Raw genomic sequence first — 22,943 nt, 5'->3', positions numbered from 1 at the left:
TCTTTTTATTGCTTAGTGAGAAGATGATGTTGAAAATTGTGTCCAGCAAGAACAGCATTGACGCTACAGGTAAGATAATTTATTTTAAATTTACAACTTCTTCTAGTATATAAATAACTCAAACTTTACTAGCATCCCAGTTTATGGAAATGGCAACTTTACTTTCCACAGCTGAAGTGTCAGAAGTGAAGTTTAAGTTAAGGATATGGGATTCAGTCATGTCTTTGTTAAGAAAGGAATTTCTGACAGGTTGAGGTGGAATGAATTTCACACCTGCACTGAATGGTTTAAATGAGATACAGAGTTTCTGCATATGGTGAATTTTGCAGTGATTCATCCCACCTATAGTATATATCTGTCAGTACTAACCCCAGATGTATCTGAAATGCTGTAGAAGGCTAAATATTTCATTCCTATTCTGGTCACCTGAACTTTTCTCTAAGGTTATCTTGCAAGTAGATTGCTATGGGTTTGATGTCACTAAGGAATTTAGCAGTCGGCAAGATAGCACTTTCCCTATTTAAGCCATATTGATCTGTTACTAATTATTAGCATGCTCCTAAACTATTCTGAGCAAGCATCAACTGTGATGAAGCCAACATGAGCTGGTCTTACCTTAGCTTCCTACTCAGAGAGCTGCTAAGTGTTTAAAAGATATACTTAAGGCTGTTGTGAAAGTAGATCTCCATGTGATTGGAGCTCTTTGTGTATGGGCTGCTGCTCTAGATGTCTGCAGGGTGGGTGGGTGTGTTTATATGCCTCCTCTTCACCTTTTGTCATGCACTGAATGCAAATAAAGGCAGTTCCCTACTTCCTGGTAATGTTGTTCCCACAGGGTGGTCTGTGCTCTGGCAGGTAGTAAACCACACACATTTATTAGCAATTCTATTATGCTCTTAACTAGCCTTTCTGCTGGAGCTGTTAGTTCACGTTCAGGATTCCTGTTTATCTGGAATTGCAGTACATCCTCCTAACCAACAGAAGTCAAACCGGACCTGGAAACCATCAAGCATGTGCAAGAGAGAGCAAACTAATGTCCTGGTGCTGGAACTCTCCTCCTAAGCCATTCTCTGGTCCTGTTCCAACTCTTCCCTTCCTGCTGGCCCCTGGATGGGGAGAGCAATACTTCAGGCTGTGAAGAAATAAGCTGTAATTTATCAGTTTCAGGCAACTCATTGAAAAAAGCCATCATTTTTCAAAACAGCTGCAAAATGCTCTTAGGCTTTTCCCTATTTTATTGTCATTATATGCTAAGAATTTATAGTATTTCCCACTTGCATAGGTTTTGTATCATACAAAGAACCCATAAAACAATCAAACGACGTGCACATACCTTGCCTTGTTTTCCTCTTTGCATTGTGTGGCTGTTAGGCCTTTCAGCTCTCCTGTGCTTGTTCTAATTCAGACAAACACTTGGCAGGGGGCACTAAGTTGGAAGTCCTGATCTAAGCAGGCCCTGCTTTGAATGGGGGCTTGGACCAGATGACCTCTAGAGGTTCCCTTTCAACTTAAATTATTTGTGTATGCATATGTGAATGAATACACTTCCAGCAAATGAAAAATTAAATAATATTCACTGGAAAAACTGCCCCACACAAAGCAAGGATGGGGATTCTTCAGTCTGTATGTCATACCCAGCCCAACAGAACAGCATGATTCTTATGACCAGTAGCCAGTTCGTGCTGTCATTCCCAAACACTTTTCACTCACTGCTTTGTTGTATGACTGAAAGTGTGTCCCTGAGATGACAAAATTACATATAATAGATGAATGCCCCATCATGGGGGGCAGGAGTGGCCAGTTTAATTTACTGACAAAAGACCAGATCAGTATCTATCAGGTACTGACAGAGATAATGTCTCTGTCACACAACTGTGTCGTACCCATCATGTGAGATACCACAGTTCAGGTTGTGTAATAAGTGCACTTCTGATCACCTGGGGAGATAGACAGGGCAGTGGGGCTGGCCGTGCAGCCAGTCATGTGGTCATGCAACTGGAAGGATCCCTATCAGCACTGTATAGTTATAACTCCAGCATCTGCATCCCTAAATCCTGTCCTTCCAGCATGACACAGCCACAGAAAAATCAGAAAATTGAACTATAGCAGGTAAGGGGAAACAAGGTGTGATGCTGACCACAATATGCTACTGCTTCAGTATTGTCACCCATATCAGCTGATACTGAGGACTGCCTTCCTATATAATAGAATAGTCTCCTTTTGCATCTGCTTTTGAAATTACACATAACGAGGTCTAATAAGTCTCTGCTTACCTGAAAGACATCAACAATCTGTCAGAATATGCAAAATGTGCTACATAATGTTTCTCCTTCGAGTAAATATGCTTGGGTTTAAGCATGCTTGCAGCATCCAGAAACACTTTTGCAAACCTCTGTTTTGCTCTCCAGTTCACCCCAATCTTTATTAAGTACAGCCATTAGACAGTCAGCTCTCAAAGTATACAATTCCACTTGACAACTGCACACTGAGATACCAGTTTTAGCAATTTCAAAGACTATTTGAAAGGAAAAGTGGTATAAAATGTTGACTGAGCAGTCCTTTCTAGAGCAGTGGTAAGCAGAAACGTGAATTGCTTCCTATCCTGAACAATAAAACATCTGTGCAGTATGAAATTGACTCATCAATGTTGAACCAACATTGTATTTTGTAGCATGCTTTCTAGTGATGGGAGACATTCATGCAAAAAATAGAGAACTAGCTCACTTGGGAAGGAAAAGAAACCAAATTTTCTAAATCCTAGGTAGTTCTGTATATCTAGGTTGTGAATACTCCATTTGGTATTTTGTATAAATCAAGTAGTTGTGTTTAACATGTTTTTGCTTTGCCAGTTTGTAGCAGATTCTTTAGCCTCAAATACTAGAACCTAAACAAAAATGCTTTTTCACTGGGGAAAATAAGCCTGTGACAGTGACCCTGCTGTCTGCATTTCTTATGTTTTGTTGCTTTAGGCTCATTTTTTCATGGGAGCTGGGTTCAAAGAGCAGTAACATTCCATAGTCGAGCTATGTATCTCCTGTTCACGCTAGGATAAATCCAATGACTGAATCCTTATAACCTCTTTCAGTTCATCAAAAGTGAATGGTATCTAGGGACTCTTCATTTAGGAACAGCCTGATAGCACATGACTCAAAAAAAAACAACCAACAAAAAAAGTTACTAGAAAGATTGTCCATGAGATAACTAACAAATATGCTAGGTAATGCTCATCTACTCTCTTTTCAGTCATATTTTGTTCATCAAGTGGTAAGAATGATAGATAGATTAAATTCTGGATCAATTACATCCTGGATTGCAAAGCAAAACACACAAAACCAATTTGCCATTTGCTGCCTTGGTGGAAGAGGAGGAAGGAGATTTTAGTTTATTCTGAAAAGGGTTCAAGGAGTCTTTCTTTCTGTGCTGACATCTCCAATAGAAATCAAGAGAGGGAGATAGAGAAGGGAGAAGTGTTACACGTGTAGTGCTCAAATTTGATTCCCCACCCTTTGTGACCTGCGCTTGCCAGAGAAGTTCTTGTCTTCTGTGCACATCTGTGTGCTGTTTTCACACACTCTTGTAATGATCTGTGAATTTAAACAGTTGTCCATATCTGCTTGCTTACCTCATATTCAAAGATAGATCATGCTAGTCTTCGAACTTGGTCAGTGTTTGCAAGTATAGCATGATCCTGAATTAATTCTGGATCACCAAGGTGAAGTTGCACACCAATATCTGTAGAACATCCTGTTCTTGTAAGGACGCTGTGGTGTCTGACCATAACAGCTTGTTAATGATGGAGTTGCAACCTTAACATTGCATTTGTCTGTTTGTTTAGTGGATTCCAACCAGCTGATAAGAGGACTGAGTAACTGCCACGTCTCCCCCATGATGTTTTAAAATGTGGCTCTTTGATAAGAATATGAATGATTTGGGAAGAAACACTTCTTGATGTCTTCTGATGGACTTTTTTTTTTTTTTTTATAGCCTGCTTCAAAACAAAATCTTAGCATTTTAGAAAGAAAACTAAATTCTGGAAAATGGAAGGAGAGTGGTGTCTTTGCATGATAGCAAAGGTCAGGTGTCAGGGAGTGGCAGTCCAGCTCCTTGCCTTCTTGAGCCTGGGCAAGTACCCAGCCTTTCCCTTTTGCACTGCAGTTTTGTTTTTTTTCCTCAGGACCCCTTACCTAGCTCCAACAAGGGTTTATTTTAAAAGCTATGCAAGCCAACACTGTTTCTTTCCCTTCAATCCATCTGGCTCTACATCTAATCGCAAAGCTACAGCCTGGGCCTGCTTCCAAATGAGAGCTATACTCCCTAGACGAAGCAGTCCCTCATTCAGCTGCCCTTTTATTCCTTTTTGATGAAAATATGAATCTCTGAGAAATCAGCCGGTGATCCTCACTGTGCTCCCATGCTCGCTGGGTGAGTGTGGTTGTGTTTCAACCCCTTAGGAGTCCCTTTGTGCTTCATGGGCTCTGAGCACTGCCTGCAGCAGGAGCTTCATGGTTGCATATGTAGAAGAGGTGGCCGGGGTAGCAGAGGAGGAGGAGGACTGATTTGCAGGGAGTAGGACACATTTATTGTTTACAGAAGCAGATCACAGTCCATCTACACTAAAAGGAAAGCAGGCACCCCATCCTCTGAAAATATGCAAATTGACTGGTGTCCAACATGTGGGGAGAGACTGGAGGGGACTGATTCATGCCTTGGCTGCATAACCACAGAGTTGGGGGCTGAGGTTTTGGAGCTTTTGCTTGAGGCAAAGAATAGCAGAAAGGTAGATGTGCTTTCAAAAATAGTCCAGATTTGTGGCTAGGGATCAGAACTCTTGGAGGCTTATCCACATTTTTCAGACTCTCTGGTGGTTTCTGTCTGTAGGGTTTATGAACTGAATACCCTTTTCTTAAAAAAAAAAAAAAAAATAGTGCATGTGGGAGAGAGATACATGCTTTGTAGGAAAAAATGCAGCATACATGTAGACACAATTATTGGCATAGATTAGGCTGAAGCGTGGAGCAGGTACAGAACGGCAGTGAACAAGGACTGTTTATTTCTTGAGTGTTGCTTTCTTTTAAGCAGTTCTTTGACAGCCAAAAGAGCACCGAATCATACTGGAGCATGGCAAAAATGTGCAGCAGCTTGCTCAGCACTGAACTGAAGAGTGCTGTTGTAGAAGCACCAAGCAGATCTAGCAGATCTTGCAGAAGCTCATTTGGGTAGCATGCATTACAAGAGGCTAGAACAGCTTTTTGTTTGAGCATGTCTCCCAAGACCTGCAGCACGTCACACCGTATACAACATGGGTGCAGCCCAAGGGACAGGTGCTTTTACAGAAGGGAACTGCAAATGTAGGTACAGCAGGAAACACAATTCTTCAGAAACCTTTTAGCCTATTTTTAAATAAAAACAGCTTGGCATAAATTCGTTCCTTTAAAAAGGCTTCTTCATGGATGAATTTTGCAAAAGTTATGTTTGAGAAATCCACACCTGTTGGCAACGGAATCACAGTTTGTTGTTCTGCTGAGCTGTACTCACTCGGGCGTGTTTGGAGACTTTACTAGTTGACTAGACTACTAGGGATGAGTGCATGGAGGTAAAACCTGCCACTCTTGGGTTCATACTCATTCCAGACAGACGTGGTGTGTCATTCTCTGTAGTGTACTGAAAATTTACTTCTAACAGACAAACAAAAATAAAAATAAATAAAAAAATAAAAATAAAAAATATTGCAATGCTATATTTGGGTTGATTTAATTGAACTCGGTAGGATGAGTGCCTGTGGGAACAGATGATGACCAAAGTCCTTGTGCACATAAACCCATTGATCAGTTATTTTGTTTCCTCGGATGTTTGGTTTTAATCTCATAGAGAAGGAAATAAGTGATAGGGGGATGACACAGTGCAGTAGTTTGGGAAGCTGCAGCCACACTGTCATCTGAGCTTGAGGGACAAGGGAAATCTGACACTGATCAGAAAGCTGTGCAGGGCTACACAGAGCTGGACTTAGAAACTGGAGTGCATCCTCCTGTCATTTTGCTGTTGGCAGAGGGAAGGGGAAAGAATGCATTAAAAAGACAGTTTGAAGAATATGGGTGTTTAAGTGTGAATTGCCAGAAGACAGATGTAATATGGCTACTAGCTGATGAACTGGGATTTGATTGTACCCTGTAAATAAAGCTTTTTCCCAGGTACTTGAGACTGAAAAGAACAACCTTAATATTGATGCTGCGTGGAAGAGCAGCATTACTTAATGAAGAAAGTCTTGTGATGACTCAGCTCACTTACTTGTTTTATGCTGTACTCCCTTGTAAACACAGTCCTAAATAAATGACCATTATTTCATTTCTCTTCTCTTGATTTAATACCGTAGCTGTTGGACACAGCTGATAGAAATAACGCAATCATACTTTAAGCAGCAAAGTAAGATTCTCTGTAGAAACCTTTCCCCCAGACTTGGCAGTTTGACTGAATTAATCAACACATATGCAGTTCAGGAGTCCTGTGAATTTGAATCAACTTGCTCCCAGATGGCTCCTGAGAAGGCGATCCCAAAGCTACTTTCAGCACCGATTTGATTTGCTGCTGTTTTGTGTAACGTGCAGTTATAGCTAATTTTCCTATCTCCACTACATGTGGTAGGAAGCAGTCTTGTGGTAAGGCAGTGCTCTGATATGGCTGAGGTTCCAGCACAGACACACTCTGATATTGTACAGTCTCTCCAATTACATCGGAAGGGGAGATGTCACTGCCCTGAGCAGTGGCAACTGTAGTTTTATTTTCATGTGCATCTGTGTGAAGTGCATGTGAATTCGGTGTGCGGAGGAAGGACCATGTTTGCACCTTCTCTGCTGGGGAGCTCAACCTGCGCTGCTGCTTACTTGCAGGTGCTGCTAACTTATCTGGGGGAAAGAACACAGTGGCAACAGTGGAGTCAGCCGTCATCCATCACCCTGCCGGAGCCTCATCGATGCAAGTAAGCCTGCATGGTATGAAACGCAACGTGTCAGATCTGCGGCTGCAGCTGCATCAGATGAAGCAACTACAGGTACGCTTACCTGAGAAATAGTGGGAAATTGGGTTGTCAGGAAATGTTCTCCTTCTTTCTCCTTCTCTTTCTCTCTCCCTCTCCCTCCCTCCCTCTCACCTTCTGTACGTGATTCTAAGTAGCAGGGTTATATAGAAAAGGAGAGACCCAATTACCATACATACAAAAGCATACACTGCTCTAGCACATGCCGCTTGCATCATCCTAGAGATATGAGAATTAGCTCAATTTAACTACTGCTGCTCAGATATGGAGAAATAATTAAATTTCTAGCTTAGTTGGATGTCTATAGACATTAAAGCAGTATTTATGTTACAGTAATATCAAGTCTGTGATTAGTTTGGACCCTGCTATGCTATGTGCTGTATAAACATGTTGGAAGAGCCATGTTCCTGCTCCATACTGTTTATAGTTGAGACAGTTTTTAAGTTCCTGAATAAACAACTTTGATATAAGGAAACTGAAATGTAGCTGAGGATCAGTAGATATACATTAAGCCAGTGTTTGAGGCCTGTATTTACAGAATCCAAAAGAATAGCCAGCTTGAGCAGCAAGCGGGAAGGATGATTTCAAAAGTTACTGCAAAGGTTTGATGCACCCAACTTATGTTCTCACTTTACCAGCACCTTCTTAACACACATCAACAGCTCAGAACCTGCAAAAAACAATAAGAACAGTGAAGAGTTAAGCAAAATGTTCTGTTGACATACACAGTCAGGTTACCAATGTAAATATACACTGCTCATCTCAGACACCATGAAAGTAAGTGTATGCAGCTGTAAAATCTTCAGCCCTTCAATTAATTGGAAACTGGAAAACACTGTGTATTGCCTTAGAAGATGTAAGAAGAGGTAAAGCAATTTATTGTAAGACAAAGTGGACAGCATGGAAAACGTCAGGACTCTTCCAGTCCTCCTTATCTGGAAAGAGACATGGTGTGTATGGTATTGTAGGGCTGCAGCTACTGCTGTTAGTGCCAGGGAGGTTTTGAATATTAGAACAGCACTGTGTTAATCTCCTTTGATTTGCTGATTAATTTTAGAGTAGAATAAAGATAATACGAATCAGAATTTAGACCACATTTTGGGTTCATAATTCAATTCCCTTTAGTGGAAAAGTAAAAGAAAAATGTGGCTGAGGCTGAAGGTGCTGTGACAAGGTCCTGTGCTCAGTTTGCTAGTATCACAGAGGTGGTAGAAGGTATTTGGAGCAAACAGCTGTGTCAAGCAGGTGACCTCTGCATGTGATAACAGCACCCATGCTTTTACTGTTCAGTAAAACTGATTGCCTTAGGGTCTCTGCCCTGGCACATTGTATATAAGTGGGTATTCTTGCATGTTTGTGCTGCAAGCTGCTGCAGCCCTTCTGTCCTTCTGTAACCCCGTGTGCCAAATGCAGCTCTTGGCAAACCCCTGCGATCTGGCCACCAGCTGTGCTTAGTATGTGGCCTTGCAAAATGGGATGGAGGTTGCATGTGCAGCGCTGGAGGCGGTGAATGTATCTTTCTCACAGGGCCTGCTTGCCAAGGAGGTAGCATTTCCCCAGCTGCAGCTTGTCTCCACAGCCCTGCCCGGAGCAGGATGCTTGCTTTTGATCAGATACAGCATTAGGGCACACGGGAGTGAAGAAACTTGTACCATCTGCGCAAATCATCGCTGCCAAGGAAGTCTTGAGAAGAAAAAAAGAGGAGCTATCCAGAGTGGGCTCATTAAATCTGGCTAACTTCCCGTATTTCAGAAATGATAGCAAATACATGATAGCATTGTGCCAGTATGACATGGGCAGATTTGTGAGAATTGGATGGAAGAACCCGTAGCTTAAGGGAAACTTGGGTGTTATATATATATACACCCAAGTATGAGAGTGCGTTTAATGTCAGGACTTTCCTGAATGGGTGGGAGCATCCTGAAAAAGAGTTCACAGCTTGTAAGGCAGAAAGTGGTAGTAGTGTTAATAAGTACTGTTTTAAGCTAAAGAATGTTGAAACATCACACTTCTGATGGTAAAAAAAAAAATATGCTGCATTTTTTGTAAAATAATTCTAAGTAAAAGGGAAATGTATTTTTCTGTTTTTCCAGGTTGTGTGCATAGTATGTCTGACAGTACTTCATATTGTTCAGTTTCTCTGTTTCTCCTGGATCGTCAGTCAGTTTGTTCCTGTTTGTGTGAATTTTTCTTATGGTGACAGACTAAAAGAAACACTTCCAAAGAACTGAAAAAGATGATTGCACAGGCACAGAACTTGGCAGGATAACCAAGTAACAAGAACAGGACATAAAACTATATTTAATATTGTCTGTGGTTCAATTTTGAATTGATGATATCACTGTAAATTCTTACTCATTTGTTTTATAGAACCAGAGAAACACACGATGGAAAAGACCCATTCATTCATGTAGGCTTTGTCTGTTCTGGCAAAATCCTCTTTTTAAAATGTATCCAGCAGGAATCCATCCAGATGAATTGATTCACACACCAGTTAAATGTACATGTTAGCAGATGCAACCAAAAGGCCAGTCTGTTTTACTCCATGGTTGGATTTTAACCAGAGACTCTTGAAATAAAGACATTTGCATCATGGATGTTGTAAGAGGTTAGATACCCTTCTTGCCAGCCCTCTCCCATCTTCCTTAAAAGCTCCGATTTTCAGAGATGTTCAAGGAAGTCTAGTTTCATGGTACCATGGGGTTTTCCTCATTGCCAGAGATAGGCCATAACTCAGCCTGTGTTCTGGATGGTTTTGTTGCTGGTCAGACTGGAGCACACGATGAGTACAGTGGGGTAGTTCACTCTGCACTCCCACAGTGGCAGGTTTGAAAACAAACCTTATACCATGTAATCATGGCATATTATCTTTAGCTGATTTGTACATCAAAACTTTTTGTCTGTTCCTGCCTTTCTTTAACTGAACACGTTTTAAGGGGAAGCAGTTAGATCTGATTAAGGTTCAGCTTTAGATATGTGTATGCATGCAAGCTTTTCCCTCAGTAAATTTATTACTTGCAGGAAAATGAGTGCCGCCGAAAGGATAGAAAATGCAATAATAATACTGTCATAAATGGTACATGATACTCAAATAGTCTCACAAGTGTAACTTTGAATTAGAAATTCAATTATATTCTGAACTGCATTATAGAATTGGTGAGACGAGATTTAATCTATGTATGGTAACAAACATTAGGAATTAGATAATTAGATTCTGCAGAGATCCTGAGCTGCAAGCAGGCAGTCCCTGGTGGTGGGTTTGCACAGTGGCATGTGGGGAACTGGGTGGCCCAGAAGCCTCTCCCTTCACGGTCTGGGATGCTCCTGCTAGACAGGACATGCTTGTCTCCTAGTGAGGAGCAGGGCTATGAACTGATAGCTGGTTTTCCAGTTACCCATATCACAAATAATAATTAGTTTAAAGTGAACTAGACTGGTTATCAGGTTGTTTCCAAAGTGTATGCCAGAGGCAGTGCTGGGGTACTTGTGAGAGAGCAGGGACAGATAATGGCTGGAGCAGCTGCTGGAGAAGAGGGACAATGTAGGGGTCTGAGAAAACCGGTGATGCTGGGAGTGAGACAGGGGTAATAAATATAGGAGAGGTTGCTAGAGCTCTAAAAAGCATATTATTATTATTTTATGTTCTGCTTGCACTTATAAGCCACATTAATTAGCAAGAGATTTTTGTTTGGTGGTGAGAGGAAAACCTGCATTGCATTTCCTTACCTAGACTTGCATTTGACTTTGAAACTTGAACAGTGTTTTAACAAAGAGTATCTAGATTTGTCTTGTTTCCAAGCAAATGTGAATTACAAAAGGTTGTGCTCTCATGAACCAGAATAACTCTGGCAGATCCATAAAATGTCTTCCACTTGAAGCAATGGAGTAACTGGCAGAGGTGGTCTGAGGAACACAAGGGGTGTGCACTGAGGGAGTCTCAGATCTGATCGAATTCAAGAATCAAGTTCAGTTCCAGAGTGTGGAGGGAAATATGCTGTAGGTGGCCCAAGACTGCCTCCTCTCCTCACACACAGCTCTTTCCCTCTGCTCCTGCTCACTTTGCCTTATGTTGTCCTCTGGCTGGTGACTCTGCCCTGCTTAACCCTTGGTTACTGGTTCCCCTCGGTTCCTTCTTTCCTCTCCCTGCACCCATCTGTACCTCTCCCTCCTCACCTTCTGTCCCGGTTCACCTAATATGAAGAAACCTAGTTTTGCCAGAACTAGCTACGTGTTGGGTGAACTTTCATAAAAATGGTAAAAATATCTCTTTGATACCAACATGAGTCATTCCCAAACTTCAAGAGCTCACTCCAAGCACTGAGGCTAGGGAGTCCTAAACATACTATCTTTCTGAAATATTTATTATTTATATTTTATTCCCTAATCTTGTTATCAGAAATGGTTGAACTTTTAAAACTGAAATTTTCTAACGCTGTTCAAGCATCTTAGCTGTGGATGTCAGTATAATAAACGTATACCCTCATAATAAACCAGCGTCTTTGCCATTTTACACACACATGCACATAAAAGCAGACAAGCCCCATTTTGGCATGCTGGGAGTCACACAGCTGAGGAACGTAGAGGACAGAAATTCTGGACACCTGAGACTTAAGTCATGCTGGCCCTTCTTCCTGACTTCAGATAAGTAATTTCACATTTTCCAAGTCACTTCCCTTTTTCAAATTTCCCCGCTCGTTAAAGAGCTGTGAATAAAATATATGACTGAAGTGGTACATGCTCATTCCCTCATTTTATTCATTCATTTATGTTTCCCTTCTTGCCACAATGAAAGAGACATGTGTCTCAGCTGTGCTGGTCTCACTGTCAGAGATTTTAATTTATCAAATCCAAACATTAATCCCATAGTGGGGAAAAATACACATATGCACTGTCTTCTGAAGGATCCAGTCTGGTATAAAGCAGCTGACGATGTTTATAAATCTGTGCTGTTTCAAATGTTTTCCAGCTTCATTTTTTTCCCTCACTGCTTACACTTCTGTTGAGCTGAGTTTTGAGCTAACACCTCCTGCTTGTCACAGCCGAGACCCCCCTGAACACTTTCAGTGAAGTGTTACCCTCCCTCTCATCACAGCTGTGTCACTGGAGAGTTGTGTCATTGGCAGCAGAGTCAGGCACAATTTCTGAACCGTCAGGAGGAGAGATTTGAGTTTGTTCCTCTAATTCCTGTACTGATTGGGTACGAACAACCTGGCAAAGGCTTTTTTTTTTTTTTCCTCTGATTCCCAGAAATTCTCTTAAATCAACTTCAAAAGAAGTCTTGTTGCCTTACGCTGTCTTGTATGTAAGCCATTTTTGTGATTCTTCCTATTAGGCAGTGTTTTCACTTATGTTGAAAGCAGTTTGGCTGTTAAGCCTGGATGTTTAGGAGACAGTTGAAGGTTTGATTGCTAGTTCTAAAAATGGAACTGAGTTTCCCAAGGTGTTTTAGAAAATCTTACGGTGTGAGATGCTGCTCGGCTGACAAAGTTGCGTTCTTTCTGCCTATATCCTGAAGTTGTGACTAGATGGAGCCCCACTGATCACTTCATGTGAACTTGTTTTCTTAACTGTGTTTTGTTCTGCAAACTTAATATCAGTTAAAAAAAAAAAAAAAACACTTTAGGTAATTAACATGAGGCTAAGAATGCACAAATAGTAGATCTCTTGAGAAAGTGTGAATTTTACATGGCCACTTTCTGGAAAGTTACCGTATTTTAAAAGGTGGTTTGGGTGGATGAGGGGGGGTGTTTTATATCACAGATGAGTGTGTCTGTAACCACATCACACCGGATGGCACAATCCTTCCTCTGTCACTCAAGAGACTGAAATATTCCATTCTGAGGGTAATGGTATGCTCCAGCTGACATTAATATGTACAATTATCCACCAGGCATGTATGGGCAATATAGTGACAAAAATAAGAGAGATGTGCAAAGTGGAAGTCAGGCTTCTGGCATTCTCATGAGGCATGATTAACACTTGATTTATGCTGCGCTGAGCATTATACAGGGGCTACAACCTCTGCAGAAGTTGCACACTGAAAGTGATGTATTGAACCTAACATCTTTTGTCCATCAGCTGACAATGGGAAGTTAAGTATACACATTAGAAGTTAAACAAATGTGGGCTTTTCTCATCTCCAACGCTTTCTCATGGAATAATGTCTATAGGTAAAGTTAAAGAGGGAAGGAAGAAGGTAAAAAGTCTCTCTAGCTGTGGGGCTGTTTATCCAAACTTGTTTCTGAGCTCTGCAATGTATTCTGTTGCCAGGGATGTCAGTCAAACGGGAAAAATTGAAGTTGATTTCTTTTGTGCAACAGCTGCAGAACCAGGAGATGCTGAGGGCAATGGTGAAGAAAGCAGAGCTGGAAATCAATGGCAAAATGATTGAAACAGTGAAGAGGCTTGAAGATCCTGTGCAGCGACAGCGCAACCTGGTGGAACAAGAAAGGCAGAAATACCTCAACGAGGAAGAGAGGATTGTAAAGAAATTATGGTGGGTTGAGAAACTCTTAGAATTTGTTGCTTCTGACTGGCTTTTTTTTTTTTTTCCCCACAGAGTATTAATTTTCACACTGTCTTCAGTGAAACAGCACCTGTGCAGGCTCTTGTAGCTATGTTTCCTTGTACTGATATTGGCTGTAAAACTGTGTCTGTGTAGTAAAAATCATTGGCCCCTGACTGGTAGAGCAGCCTGCTGGGCATGTCCCACCAGTACGAAGAAGTGCTGTGTGATGTTTAGATAGAACCTCAAGTGCTTCGGTTGGTGCCCATTGCCTCTTGTCCTGTCACTGGGCACCACTGAAAAGAGCCTGGCTCCATCTTCTTTTCACCCTCCCTTCAGGTATTTGCACACATTGATAAAATCCCCCCCAAGCCTTCTTTTTTGTAGGCTGGGCAGTCCCAGCTCTCTCAGACTTCTCTCACAGGAAAGACTCTCCAGTCCCTACATAATCTTTGTGGTCCTTTGTTGTTCTCTCTCCAGTGTGTCCTTGTTTGTCTTGCACAAGGGACACAGAACTGGACATGGCACTTGAGGTGCAGCCTCACCAGTGCTGAGTAGAGGGGTAGAATCACCTCTCTTGCTGGTAATACTTTGCCTAATACAGCCCAGGATACCATTAGCGTTCTTTGCAGCAAGGGCACATTGCTGGCTCATGTTCAACTTGGTGTCTACAGGACATCCTGGCCCTTTGTCTGCTAGGCTGCTTACCTGCAGGGTGGCCCCCAGCATGTACTGGTGCCTGGGGCTGTTCCTTCCCAGGAGCAGGGCTTTGCACTTCTCCTCGTTAAACTTTGTGAGGTTCCTGTCTGCCCATTTCTCGACCCTATCCAGGTCCCTTTGGATAGCAGCACAACCCCCTGGCACATCAGCCACTCCTCCCAGTTTTGTGTCATCTGCAAACTTGCTGAGGGTACACTCTGCCCTGCCATCCAGATCGTTAAATGGAGATGTTAAACAGGACTGGATGCTTTATTGACAACTGGGGTATGCCACTGTTTCCTGGCATCCAACTAGACTTTACACCACTGATAACCACCTTCTGAGCTTTACAGAATCATTAAGGGTAGAAAAGACCTTCAAGATCATCAGGTCCAACCGTCACCATACTACCAATGTCACCCACTAAACCATGTCCCTAAGCACTGCGTCCAACCTTTCCTTGAACACCCCCAGGGACAGTGATGCCACCACTTCCACAGAAGACAGACTTCAGTTATTGTATGGGAGTGGGGGGGGAATCTCATAAATAAGGTACTGAAGTGTAATTGCAATCAGCAGTGCCAGTGTCCCTCCAAGACTTATTCAGTGGGATTCCGTACACTAAACTGCAGTTAAAAACTGCAGTACTTCGTGTGTGTCTGTGTGTATGTAAAGACTTTTTGTAAGACTTTTTTTTTTTTTTTTTCCCCAAAACTTTGGCCTACCACAACTGGTGGGATCCAGTTGTTTGTTTTATTCTCTATTCAGAGTAGGAGACAAAATGAAGCTGAAATCAATAAACAGTTTTACTAGTTCTAATGCTCACGTAAGTAGGATGCTATATAATTAATTATTTCCTATTACTGCATTTAGATCACACCTGAAGAATTGCCCCAAAACACAGAGAAGCTTTATAGTCAGCTTCTCATTGAAAATGATGACTGAAGAGCCACAGGAGTACAGTTATTGACAACCGAGGAAAGTAAATCTTTCCTGTTGATCAATGTGTTGTCATTTGAGTAAGATTTGTAATAAACACAGTGCATCTGTAAAGACAGAGCAGAATGTTTCTGAGGACGTATATGCTTTCTGTGAAGAAAAGTTGAGCGTGCAGTAATAGTCCATGCTGGTGTCTATAATCTGCTCAGCTGGTTTGTAGTGTTAACATTGTGTTCTAGTCTCCTGTAATTACTCCCCTGTTCATCACTTTGTTCATGTGTATCTCATTTCTACATTGTTTGCTTTCTGTGGAAAGAACCATTTGTGTGGTAGTTGTTTATAGCATTGCCTCATAAAAAGGATACTGAGTGAGGTCAAGTGCAATGGTGTTAGTTGTTACAGCTGTTCATTTAGGATACCACTCTGATTGCAATAGGGTTCTGTTTTATCAGTGTTTACAGAGTTTCTGCTGCTTCTGTGCTCTGCTCAGTTATCAAAGGGCAGTGTCCTCATAAAGCAAGTGTCTGTTATCCTCTGCCAATTTACTTTGCAGCTAAGAAACGTTGAATGGGAAAGTATTGTTCATTTGTTAATTTTGCAGGAAACTGTCTTAAATCATTCATAAGTTATAAATGTTTGTTCAACCTTTTTAGGGGTATGTTAGAATCAAGTATTATATGATAAAATTATTTTTCTTCATTTGTGTCCAATGAGATTTCTTTGTCATATATTTTCATGTTTGCAGGATCAAAGCCTGAAAGAAAAAGCACATCAGATAACAATGCCTTAAGTTCAACAGCTGATAACTGTTAAAAATGGAGGGCATATATCACAAAATTACACACTGAATGTCACTGACAGTATTCAGGAAAAGGTTAATGTTCTATATAGGCGCTTTCAGTTAAGCTAATCTCCCTGCAGATATATAAACAAATGCAAAGCAACAGGGAAACAATTTTTTTTTTTTAGTCTTTCATCTGTTGCCCTCTTGACCTTTTCTGCATCATAGGACTAGATCAGTAGGCTGAGTTCATGCAAGACAGAGTTTAAGGACTTTTGCAATACTTACAGAAGTGTATTTATTATTCTGTAGTATGAACTTCAGCTCCATCTAAAGAAATAAAAGGAAAGATCTTTCAGTCTCTTTAATTCTCAGGTTAAAAAGCCCTGTTTTTTGCAATTCTGAAAATTAGCATTGGGAAATTTAAAATAAATAAATAAATTGCTGGTTTCATGCTGTAAACTGCAGAGCTGTCTATGCACACTTGAGAGCAAGTTTTCTGTTTTGCAGCTATTCGTGATGGTGCCTACAGAAATGTGTCCATGTGTGTCAGTTGCAGCAGGATTACAGCTCAGAGTTATCTAAAGAAAAACAAGGAACCCTGTTAAACATAGTGTTTATACACGTGTAACAGTGAAACATACACTCAGAATTAACTGAGTAGTTTTTTTTCTATCCAGTCTTTTCAGCCCGCATTAGAAATGTTATATATTATACTTCCTGGGTTGCAGACACTAGCCTTAAAACTTACCAGACCAAGGGCAAATTGTGACAATATGACATATTGACTAATCAAGTATTTATATTATTAGGAACATTTTACAGTTATCAGTAGTTTATTATGTTGTAGATTGTTATAAGCACTTTAATAGAAGGTGTTTTTTTAAAGCAGAGCGTTTAAATTACAGTCATCTTTGAACTGCCTGAGAGGTTCTGTAGTAACTTATAATTTATATTATTTTTAAGAAAAATATCAGTCATTTTTGTAAGAATAACTATGCTCAGACAGCCACTAGTACCACATACTTGGGAAGAAATGTAAGAAACTGGCAACATGCTCAGAGTGTATCTCCTTGTTTTCAGTGACTTGTAGCTCAGGGGGTTTTCAAGTCAGAGATGGCATCTCATATCCAAAAGCTCTACATGGATTGTTTACCTTTCATGAACTTAAGCATTTTTTAAGTTTATGTAATTTTTGCTGTGTACAGCTTTCAGGTTCAAGGAATTCTATAGAGTAACAAATCTCTTTTTTATTTTTTTATTTTTATTTTTATTTAAATCTCCCATCTGTCATTCAACCCCCAAACTCTTAAATTATGCAAGGCAGAATATTCACCAACTCCATGCTAGTCATGATGTTATGAACTCCCCCCACACCCTTACCCTGATCGTGTCTTTTCCAGCCTGTAAAGTCTTGGTTTGCATAGTTACTTCCCATGTAGCAGATATTCTATACATTTCCTCATCCTTTTGTCTTTTTCTGTGTCCTTTCTAACTCCAGAGTACATCTGTGAGATGGGGACAGGGAGAGAGAAGAGCCCTGCACAGGCTGTAGCTGATGGGGGTATGCCATGATTTCATGCAGTGGCATGGTGATGGTCTTCCTGTCCTCATGGTCCATCCGAGCTTTCCATTCCAAACCCAACATCACATTTATGATGACTGATTAGCAGTTCAAAGATTATGATTATGTATAAAAACTTTAGGAGGTTGTTGGGTTTATTTTGTTGTTGTTGTTTTTGTTTTTGTTTTTTTTGGGGGGTGATGGTGGTTTGTTTGCTTGGTTTTGTTTTTCTTTATATCATGAGAATTACTGTACATTTATTAGGAGTGACTTTGATATTTGGTTTTCTTCCTGGTCAATTAGATTCAGAAGGTCCATCTGCAGCCGTCTGCAGTCAGCTTTCATTTTCATTCCCCTGAATAATTTAATATCCTTTGGAGATTTTTTGACTATACTATTCATCCTCTTTTCTAAATCATTTATAGTATGTTGAAAAGCACCAGCCCTATCACAGATCCCTATGGAACCCACCAGCAAGCTCCATTCATCGAGTAAGCTGTTCATTGATCCCTTCTCTTTACTTCCATTACTTTATCCATGAGAGAATTTTCCCTCTGCTCTTTGTCCTGAGGCAACTTTTCTTTCTTAAGAGCTTTTACTTAGATACCTAGCTGAAAACCTTTTGGGCTGTAGTTTTTCCCCATGCTTTTGCTGTTTCCTTTAAAGCACCATCTGGATTTGAGAGACCTTCTCTTTACACAAGTCACGTTAACACAATATATTTATCCCTGGGTCTGCTGTTTCTTTATTGTTTATTCTTTGTTATGGTATCTATCAATTGCAGCGGTTTGGATGTCAGTCTCACCAGAGCACAGACCCTTGTGTAGCCCCACCTCCTTTTTAAAAAGTTATTTTTATCACCTGTGACACTTTCCACTACTCTGGTGCCAAAGCAATTTTAATGAAGAAGTTAGATGCTTAGCATTAATAGTTTGACTGTTTCATCCTTGAGTTGCTGGTGAACTCCAGGGCAAATACCATCTGGTCTGGGTGACTTGTTGCCATTCTTTTTGTCAGTTTGTTTTGTAACCTGCTCTACTGATACTGCAATCTGAGACAGATCCTCTGATTATTTTTATTTTTTGCCTAAAGAAAGATCTCAGCATAAAAGCTTGTCTTAGCTTCTCTCTGTAAAACATAGTTGCAGGAAAGTCATTTATCTTGTATTAGCCTTCTGAGACTGCTTTAAGGTGACTGTCTTGTTAATTGGGTTTGCTCAAACAAATCTATAAAGCCAAGTTGTTTTCCCAGTTACATAAAAGAAACACTGGAGACTGCTTCATCTGTTTAAATCTTTGGCTCCTGAGGGCTGAGGTTTCTTTTCCCTTGTAGCTAGCAACCTGAGGCAGTGTAATATGGTATCCCCTGAGCAATTCAGGATCAGTTGTCCTGTTTGATAGTATCACTGCATGGAACTGAAGGTTTTTAAGGTGATCCTTTCCATTTTTGCTCAAAGAAAACAGAAAGAAAGACGTTTGTCTTCTAGCTGGAAGTCTTTCCTTTATCCCTGTATTTCCATCAGTTTATAAGCCTACCAAAACATCCCAGTATTGTTCTTGGTTCATTTCTCTTCTTTTCACCTGTGAACAAACTTAAGCTTCTCCCCTTGCCTTTTTCATTGCCTGGTGGATGCAAACATCTGAGAAGCTGCTTTTCCACTTGTGGTCTACAAAAGAGGGGAGAGGGGCTCACCCTATGATTCATGAAGTAGCGCTGCCTTGTCCTGAGCACTGCTATCAGGGTGTAAAGGATGGGGAGGATGCATGACTGTAGAGCATCATTCTGGGGGGCAGGAGCCTTTGCACTGCAGTGAGTGATGGAGAGCTCTCTCTTTTCCCAGCTCCTTCCCAGTTTATATCTGCACCCTTTTTTATAGCAGAGGCAGACACGGGGACAGCGGATGCCTGCGTTATTGCAGCCTCTTCCACTGCAAACATATCCCGAGTAACGTTGCCTTGCTGCCATCGTGTGGTCCCTTGAATTGTTTCCTGAAAGTACACTTCTGCTAGTGGAAATGTTGATGCTGTATTTCTCAAGGCAGTCTTTGGGAGAACTGATCTTAAAACGGGAAGAGCATCACTTAACCCCACTTATGTTTGTGGTCTGTTCAGAAGCAACTTGTGATTCTTAACTCTGAATTGTTTGATAAGTTCTCAAGTTCCTTGGCTTTGGAGTGAAATGAATTATTTGCTGTATTAATTTAATGTTCAGATCCTGATACTATTTCTGTTTCTCTGTGCATCAGAAGTACTACTGTATGGTCCTTTATTGTTCTGTGTGACTGTGTTTCCCCTTTCAATGACCTAATGCAGAGTGGTGCTGCAATGGCTTTTCTCCTGTTACTGGCCACCTACTCCTCTCTTTTCGTCTTCATATTGCCTAGCCACTGAGATGGATCTAGGAAGTGGCCTGAATGAAAATGAGTAATTTTCTGCTGGATTTGCATGGCTGTGCTAGCACAAGAGAAATGTGTGGCGGTCTTTTCCTACCTCTTTCCAGGCAATCAGCCCATACCTTTGTTCCCTTACAGCAACTGCAAAACGTCTACCTGAGTGGATGGGAGAAATGAGGCACAAAATTAGGCTAAAATGGCACCTGACTGTCAGCTCAGAGCCTACTTTGCATTGTTTTTTAACGTGCAGTTAAACTACTTTCAGAATACTCCTGTTAGTGAATTTGGTATCTCAATCAAGGCAGATTTCTTTTAAAACAAATTTTTAAGAGATGGTTCTTATGAGGTATTCGCATAGGTATTTGTTCTGTTTTTTGTCTAGTTGTGTATAATGCACTGCAGGTATTTTTAAAGAGATTTGTTGAGAGAATTTTTTCTGGGTGGAAATTCCAGCTAAAACAACCTGGTCTCAACCTTATAAGGAAAAAACCTGTGTCCCTCAAAAAAAATAAATAAATAAAGTGTGTAAATGATTGTGAAAATTTATGTGAAGCAAGGAAGTACTGGACAAGGTATCATGAAAGATGTTGAGGAAGCACCAGATGAAGCCTGAGGAAGCGTGGGACAGCACTTGTTGGAAAGCAGCCTCTGTCATCCATTTGTTAGTCCAAACGCTGACCAAGAGCTGCATACAATGCACACTTGTTGTTTCATTCTGGCTATTTGTGGAAACAAGATGCTGTATCCTGTCTAGAACAGACGGTCAGATAAACAGTTCTGCACCAAGGGGTTGTGAGTGCCAGTTTTTGGGCTGTCACTTTGCCGTTGTGCATTCTTTTGCATGTTATTAGCAGTGAGAAAATATAAGGTGCAAACCTGTGCTGGATGTTCTGGTATAGCATCTATGTACCCTTCTGCTAGGACTGGCATTCCCAGAGGGCTGGCTGCTGGATGTGTTTCACCACACCATCTGCCCTTTGTAGCACAGCTGCTCTGCACATTTGCAGCATCAGAGAAATCAATGACTGGGGCTGGTTACAAGCCTGGTCCTGTGCTGTGGGCATGAGTGTGCAGCAGCCTCGTGTCCCCTCCTGGTACCCTGCTGTTTTTTTAATCCCGTGGTATCAGCTTTAAAGATGCCACAGTTGAGGTTTCTGATACAGTCCATTCATTTACATATATTTGATTGTAATGTGACAGTCCTACTTACATTTCACGTTCACTTTTTGTTTTGCCAGTGAGCTGGAGGGATTTGTTGAGGACCTAAAGAGAGACTCCACTGCTTCCAACAAGACAGTGACACTGAAAGATGTTGAAGATGGAGCCTTTCTTTTAAGGCAAGTGGGAGAAGCTGTTGCCACCCTTAAAGGTATGTACTCGTCCTGTTTCCTTTCGGTTATTCTCTTTTGACCGCAGTGGCTGAAAGCAATTTTGCCTTTGATCTGAAGGCATAAACTTTCACTTCCAATATATTTAAAGTCAGGATTAAAGGGCTTGTTGCATGGCCCCTGAAAAGAGGCTGACAGTCAACTGTTTAACATTCACCCTGTCATCTGTTTTTCCCCAGGGCTTTTATGATTTCCTCTTGAGCCTCATAGTTGTTGTCTTTGCAGGAGAGTTCCCGACGTTGCAGAATAAAATGCGTGCGATCCTCCGCATTGAGGTAGAAGCCGTGAGGTTCCTAAAGGAAGAGCCACACAAGCTAGACAGCTTATTGAAACGTGTGCGCAGCATGACAGATATCCTTACAATGCTCAGGAGGTGATTTTTTTTTTCTTCAAGCTAAAAAATTTCCTCAAGCATTTTGGGTTTGTGTTCTCCCCCTCTCCCCAAGGAATATAGGGATATGTAACTTGTTTGCAGTATTTTATAGATCCTTTCTAGAGCCTTCTCAAGGAAAATCAGATTATCTTTTCCTGTGCTCTGTGCAGTGGTTCTCTTCTGACCAACAGTCTCAGTTGTCCAGAGCTTATGATTGAAACTAGCTTCCAGATTTGGGAAGTACCTTGATGAGAAAGCTTACAGAATGTCACCAGTCCCGTATGTGGGTTAATTAGCTGTAGGCATTTACAGCAATCTAAGTCAATAGAAATATTCTCTGACACTGAAATGTGCATCCCCAAAAATCTAACAGTAAGAAATAACAGGGAAAGATTTGAAGTGGATAAAGAACCTTCTGTAAGAAACAAATATTTTCAATGTGAGTGGGTATCCATTCAAATTCTTTATTCTGTTTTTTGTTTTTTTGTTTTTGTTTTGTTTGCAAGATACTTTAGGAAAGTTCAAATATTAGATAAAATGTGTGTCCACTAAGTGCCAGTGTTTAGCTATGTTTGTCAGAATATATCAGCAGCAGACAACTGCTGAATTATATGAGGCAATAGACACTGGATTTAATCCCCACTCAAAACTCAATGAATTAGGCCAAACTGTCAATGGTCGTGGTCTCAATTTTGCTTCCATTACAAGCAAATCCAAGTCATAAATATATTGGTGCTACCATTATTCTAAGGAATGTAGGGTTGACACTGTTCCCATATATTCTGGAGCATATATAAAATGAATTTGCCAGTACTGGCAGAAGGACAAAATGGTTTATGTAACAGGCCTTCTCAGAGCCACCAATTATTTTTCCAGGTAGATAAACATCCATATCCTTTCGTATTAGCTTCCTTTTCTTAAAAATGACTTCAGTTATTTCCTGCCTTATCCAGTTTGGGAAATAAACAATGAGCCCAAGTTTTACCAAAAGTGTATATTTTGTTGTTGTTTTTTTCCCAGACAGAATACCTGGAAAGTGTCATAAACTCTGTTTTAGTATTGGAAAAACTGATGACATTTGATGGATAGCCAAGCTTTGAGGCTCAGCCATTTCACAGCCAGTTCTTAGAAATGGTTGACTCTTTGCATCCTTACCCTATTCTACCCCAAACTTTACAGACAAGACCTTCCTGAAGTACTGTTTAAATGCTTTGTTTTTGCAGTTTGCTAAACTGCTACTTCAGATTCTGTGTAACTACTTTTTCTGTGCTA

The 22,943-nt window shown here is 40.8% G+C and overlaps 1 protein-coding gene across 27 annotated transcripts in view; it reads left to right on the top strand.

Annotated features, from left to right (window-relative positions):
• The window catches only part of KIAA1217 (KIAA1217 ortholog), a 370,126-nt gene that overhangs the window by 318,880 nt on the left and 28,303 nt on the right, over positions 1–22,943 (top strand). For all 27 annotated transcript variants that reach the window (XR_011093736.1, XR_011093735.1, XM_068673717.1 and 24 more), the window contains 5 exons: positions 17–69; positions 6,885–7,045; positions 13,351–13,526; positions 21,149–21,279; positions 21,524–21,671. Coding sequence is in view for 25 of the 27 variants with exons in the window: in XM_068673717.1 (XP_068529818.1) it covers positions 17–69; positions 6,885–7,045; positions 13,351–13,526; positions 21,149–21,279; positions 21,524–21,671 (669 nt within the window). In the remaining 2 variants the exon portion in view is untranslated. The remainder of the gene's footprint in view (positions 1–16; positions 70–6,884; positions 7,046–13,350; positions 13,527–21,148; positions 21,280–21,523; positions 21,672–22,943) is intronic.

Source organism: Anas acuta, chromosome 2, assembly GCF_963932015.1.
Source record: "Anas acuta chromosome 2, bAnaAcu1.1, whole genome shotgun sequence".
NCBI lineage: Eukaryota > Metazoa > Chordata > Aves > Anseriformes > Anatidae > Anas > Anas acuta.
This window is presented reverse-complemented; position numbering and strand designations above follow the sequence as displayed.